The sequence below is a fragment of the Lepidothrix coronata genome, unplaced genomic scaffold, assembly GCF_001604755.1.
Source record: "Lepidothrix coronata isolate B3197 unplaced genomic scaffold, Lepidothrix_coronata-1.0 Scaffold252, whole genome shotgun sequence".
NCBI classification, from domain to species: Eukaryota; Metazoa; Chordata; class Aves; order Passeriformes; family Pipridae; genus Lepidothrix; species Lepidothrix coronata.
In genome coordinates this window covers 664,545-670,651 of record NW_016690432.1, presented here as the reverse complement: position 1 = coordinate 670,651, position 6,107 = coordinate 664,545, and the positions used below count along the sequence as shown (strand labels likewise).

Below are 6,107 nucleotides of genomic sequence, written 5' to 3'. Positions count from 1 at the left end.
AGGTTGCTCAAAGCTCCATCCAATCTGGCCTTGAACACTTTCAGAGTGAGGGCACCCACAGCGTCTCTGGGCAACCTCTGCCAGTGTCTCATCACCCTCACAGTGAAGAATTTCTTCCTAATATCTAATCTAAATCTGCCCTCTTGTTTAAAGCCCTTGCCACTTGTCCTATCACTCCATGACCTTGTCAGAAGTCCCTCTCCAGCTCTCTTGTAGTCCCTGTGGGTACTGGAAGGTGCTAAAAGGTCCACCTGGAGTCTTTTCCAGGCTGAACAACCCCAGCTCTCTCAGCTTGACTCCAGAGCAGAGGGGCTCCAGCCCTCTGGGCGTCTTTGTGTCCTCCTCTGGACTTGTTCCAACAGGTCCATGTCCTGATGTTGGGGATCCCAGAGCTGGAGGCAGCACAGCAGGTGAGGTCTCACCAGAGCAGAGCAGAGGGGCAGAATCACCTCCCTTAACCCTTTGATCACACTGCTTTGGATGCAGCCCAGGACACAACTGTCTTTCTGGGCTGCAAGTGCACATTGCTGGCTCATGTTCAGCATCACACCCCCTAGCACTAAGTCCTTCTTGGCAGGGCTGCTCTCCTTTCATCCCCCTGCCTGGATCTTTCAGGGCATTGTTTGAATCACAAATAGCTTCATTCCAGCATTCCTCCTGTATATTACTTTGAGGGAATGAAGCAGAATATAGCCTCATGTTAATAATTCATTTTGTATATTGCACGTTCTCTGTGATTCCTGAATGAAATCAAAAATCAGGATTGCCACGAGAAAAAATCTACTAGACAATGGATATCTTACAATCATTTCCACTTAATTGGTCCATTTAATGGACTCATTTTCCACTTACAACCAGATAAACAAAAAAAAAAAACAACCGCAAACCCCCAACAGCAAATAACATCTGGAATCAAAAGCCTTTTACGTTCTCCATTTAAATCTGACAAGTCTGGGAACACTGTAGCGTTTATATATTTCCCCAGAAGAATAACAGAAACGTCGATAGTGGGCATCATTGATATTAGAAAGAAGCTGTGAATTTTGGTGAAATTTTATTAGTACTCTGTAAGCTACTGATCCATATTTGTGGTATATTCCAGAAGGGAATATTCCAGTCTATAATACAGACTTTCACACTTACTGCAATGGCTGCTGCATGCGTAGGAAAGATGATTGAAAAACGTTGCCAATCTACTGCTAAAAAATTTCTGCAGAAAGGTCTTTTCTTGCTTCCAGATTGGAACAAAACTTTTGCTTAAAACAGAAGAAGTCACAGTATGGTACAAACCAGTGAAGTGAGTCTACAAACAGAATCAATTTCTTAAAGCTAAGTAAAACCTTTATCAATATTCAAAGACAGACTCATCCCAGGGTAGCTCCTCTTCTGTTTTGATATTTGCCTGAGGCTTCTTATTATCCTTTTTGCTTTCTTTCTCTGGGGGGTTCTCCTTAAGTGTTTTGCCTTTAGAAGTTCTTGACTTCTTTTCATTTAGCAAGTCTAGCTTAAATTTAATTCTCTTTTTATTCTCATTTTCTTTTCCACAATCTGCTCCTTCATTTACTTTTCTTTCTTTTCTGCTTTGTGGCTTCTTTTTTATACTCCAGCTCTTCACTGATGTGTTCTTCTTTGAAATGTTTTATCTGAGATTCCTGTTCATTTCTGTAGGAGCTGGTAGAAGTTTCAGCAAGCACAAGTCTGTAGTTGCCTTTAGATTTTGAATGACTGGAGCTCTTATCTCTGATGGTGGCCACCTCAGATATTTGTTCTTCTTTACAGTATCCCTTGTTAGAGAGACAATTAGGTGTCTTTTCTAGTGCATGCTCACAAGCTGATGACCAGCTTGGCAATCTCTTTTCCATTTGTAGGAGACTGGTTTTTTGAGAAAGGGCTGGAATGCTCGCCTTGTTCACACCTCAAGTTTGAAGATACAACCTCACCAAGGTCACTTCTGCCTTCAGTGTTTTTATCTTGAAACTCTTCCTCTTTTTCTTTTACTAAATCCCTTCTTGGCTCTAGATCTGTCCTTTTCTGATCTTCAACACAACCTGTTAATTCATCTTGAAAGGAGCAACGTGTTTTCTTTGATTTCTCTGTGAGATTGACAAGCGCTGTTTTCTTCATAAATTGGGTGGAAAGTTAGTCACTAATACTGACCAATTTGCTTAGCATCTGTTGAGTTAAAAAAAAAAAAAAGTAGTATTTTCAGAATTAGAAAAAAGCACATTCCAGGTGTGTTGTTCTATGTAACTGCACGGACCCTGTTACACATGATTATATCTGTAAAGCTGCAGTTATAGGGCACAAAATCCACTCTTTGAGAAAACACTCTGATTGACTGGTCTCCAATTAGCTGCAGACAAGAAGCAATTACATTACCTACTGACTATCAAGTAATACAATTACTAATTTCTTTGAGATTCATTCTACTGAAGAGCTGCAGTACAGTAACATCAGGCAAACTGCGTGACTCCACAGCAGAAACAGAACAGAAGCAACCAACCTGGATTGCTAAAAAAAAAGCAAACGAGATAAATGTGCTCCCAAGGCAAAACTCCCTGTCAGTTTTGATTCTACTCTCCTTTCCTCAGGCTGAAAGATAAAGTGTTTAGAAGGCAAAGATATCCCCTGTAGAAAGGTCAGCTCCAAAGACCCATCCCTTAAATGTATCTTGTTCTTCCTTAATTCATCACCTTTATACATTCATTTTGTTAAACTGTAGATAGGCCCATAGAAGTTTCCTGCACTCCTGTTTTGGGGAATTCTAATTCTGTTCACTAAACAAACATTTAAAACCATATGGGTTCTACGTCAGTCTCTTGTGGTTATATTATTACTGTGGATTCTCTTAAATTTTTTCAATGGTCAGACTTGATCTTAGAGGTTTTTTCCAACCTAAATAATTCTATAAAATGTCTTATCAAAATGCTTAACGTGTGGGCAAATTTGATGTTTAGCCTTCTTGCACAGCACTCTCTGCGAAGTACACCTGAAATCAGCACCAAATCCATTCTGCAATCAGCAGTCTGCAGCCCTCTCCTGGGTAAAAGGGAAAGTACAAGAGCTATCACCTACCCCATAAATATCTTATGCCAAATGTAAGATGCAAGCTGATGAATCATGAAAGCAACAAAATTGATGCAGACTTGGCACTTTTTGGGATTAAGGTCACCTTTGCCTTGTCAATAGGAATCTTTAGGTTCAGACCATTTCCTTCTGGGCTGAGCACTAAAGATGTGCTGGGTGCTGCTACCCCCAGAGAGCAAAATAAGGGGGAAAACTGCAAAGGTTTAAGGACCTTTCCTGGGGTTGTCATTGAAGATATAACTATGGGAACTCTAGGACTGAATCTCAGTCACAGCATGAGGTTTAAGTGGGCAGTGCCTCTTAAAACCAGTAAACCAAACAACAAAAAAAACCCCAACCCCAAACCAAAACTAAAAAATCCCCATGAACTGGCTAAAGTCACTTAGCAGACAATGGGGCTCATGAAAAAGTCTGAAAGTACAAACTACAGAATAATAGCAACAAAAGGACTTTTGGACTAACTTAATCCAGTGCTTATTTCCTTTCATGTGAGACTGGTACATTTCTATGGAAGTGTGGCATCACATACTGGGCACAAGTAATAACCAGCCTCAATTGCTGAAAAAAAAAAGAGGGATCTGTAGCTTAGAGAGACCTGCAAAAGAGGGGCAAAACTCAAAGCACACCGTGATCCCATCCCCCGAAAGAGTCCTGACACTGACACAAACAGTGTCTATAGATAGACTCTCTGCTGCATTGTTACACTAGAACTTATGAATTTAAAAATATACGAATTTCATGATCTACAGTGGCCAGGTGGCTCATTCTTTAGAGCTGCTTCATTCTGTAGTACAAGTTATCCAGAAATAGTCAATATTCTACTATTACTGATTCACACAGCTTAACCCTTTCAAACAGAGGAGTGAAAGAGGGACACAATAACTTGAGTTGATTCACACAAGAAAATCCAAGGACGCAGTTCTGGGCATTAGCTAAAAGCCCTCCTTGCACCCAAGGAATGGCCAATGTTTGTAGCAGAAAAGGCATTTACAGAAGAAAATTGCACCAGTTTGCTCAAGTGTACTGAACTGTAAAAACAGCTACCTAGAGAGAGATAGATGGAACAATATTGTCTATTGGAAAAAAACCCCAAAGCCAAAAAATCCCACAAAAAACACCAAACCAAACCAAACCCCGACTAAAAAACAAGCTAATTGCACTGTTTATGAAATCCTATTATCATGGGCATTATTCACTCTATTTCAACCTGCACAGCTTCTCACTGGAACACATGTATTTGTTTCAAAGAGAGACTTCTTTATATGAGTTAAGGACAGTACTCTCTGTGTATTTTCCTTGACTTAGCACTGAACTGCACAGCATTCTTGGCAGACAAAACCCAACCAAGTGGCACACTACAAAAAAAACCCCTAAAAACATTAGAACGTCAAAACCTAAAAGCACTATAATGTGAAATTAAAAATGAGGTTTTGTTCACCTTTTTTCCTTGGGTGACCACTGTCATGAAAAGATTGAATTGTAGGGAGGAGAAGTCTGGTTGGCCAAGTAACATCTATTGTGCCTCCTGGAGCCATTCTGAACCCTGCTGTGTCCTTGTCCTCAATGGCATTTTGCAGTAGGTGATTAATTGCTCTGAAATATATTCTAGGGACAGCTTTAAATATTACTTTTCCTTGTTATTACAAGAGCCATTTTCATTCTTCAATAGAAAATAAGAAAAGGCTGACAGGACTTAAGATTCTTTCTTCTTTGTAAATTTGTCACATGTTAGTTCTTTTTTCTTTGTCTTTTCTCTTTCTCTGAACCATTTCCCACCTCTGAACACTGTAGTACCTCTGTTTGGGCTCAGCCTTTGTCAATATAAGGTTATGCACTACAGCTGAGTCAGCAGTAGTACCTCAGTCTAACATATGTAGTTCTCTTAAACCAAATAACTGGGTTCCCCCAAGAGAGAAATATCTTCAGAAACAAAGACAAATGTTCCCAACATTTGCCTCGATTTTGGAGCCTTAAAGATTTACTCTACCCAGGTTTTCTGCATGGTCACAAGATGATGATTAACACATATGACATGAAACAGGCAGGGTTCCCAAGCAGTAATTTGGCTGGGGAAGGCAGAGGAGCACCATGAGCACAGCAGTGTCATCTGCTTTAATGCAGCTCTTGGCATTCCCCTGCTGTTACTTTAGCAAACAGCACTGCAGTTCAGCTCCAGCTTTGCCAGTATAGCACAGCACAACCTCAGCTGCCTTCCTTAGCCCAAACAAGGCCAGAATGTCCTGACCCACAAATGGATACAGCAGCTGCTACTGAAGTTGGTTGGAAGCACAGCACCTTCAGAAGTGCTGGGTAACCACTTTTAAAAACCCTGAGCTGGTATAACTTCAGCCTCCAACCACATGAAAAAATGTACAAATAAGTGCAGCCTTTTTCTTTTTATTTCTGTATAGTTAGTGGATTTTTAGGCAAATATAAATATATATATATATCAGGCAACGTATTTATACATGGTCTTCTGACAAACTGTATTGAGAGAAGTTCAGGAATAAAATAATGTGTCTCTCACTTAAAATTCCAGCCAGGCAGTGAGTTTGTAAATGGTTTCCAGTTTGGTCTGGGACACTACAGGCTCCTTCCCAACCACTTCCACTCACATCCACAACCTCCATGATAAATGACACGTCTCTGCACGCTCCAAGAGAAGGGTCACAAACAAGTCTGACCTTTTTCTTTCTAACTATGCCTCAAGGCCACAGAAATGATAGAGCACAGGGAGATCTATGCTACCACTGCCTGTGTGCAACCAGTTCTGTAAATATTAAGCTGAACTTAAGGCCTTTAGCTTTCAGATTCACAAGACATCTTTCCTGGCAACTAAGAAAAACTTCTTTAAAAGAACAGGTTGCCTGAGAGTTTGCAACCATGCCATCAGAAACTTTTCAGAGAATCAATCAAAAGCAGTACCCTTGCAGAACTGTCAGACCAGCCTTGTCATTTATGTGTCTCCAAAATGTTTAAATAAAGGTGGTGGTATCATGACTTTGGAGTTGTTTGGATCA

At 40.4% G+C, this 6,107-nt stretch overlaps 1 protein-coding gene across 1 annotated transcript; it reads right to left on the bottom strand.

The window, feature by feature from the left end:
• Positions 1-1,345: 1,345 nt before the first annotated feature.
• Positions 1,346-5,089, bottom strand: KRCC1 (lysine rich coiled-coil 1). Its single transcript, XM_017835209.1, is given in 7 exon segments — positions 1,346-1,561; positions 1,563-1,860; positions 1,862-2,111; positions 2,340-2,343; positions 3,546-3,604; positions 3,607-3,682; positions 5,075-5,089. Coding segments are annotated over 7 exon segments (918 nt in total).
• Between the last annotated feature and the right edge of the window lie 1,018 nt (positions 5,090-6,107).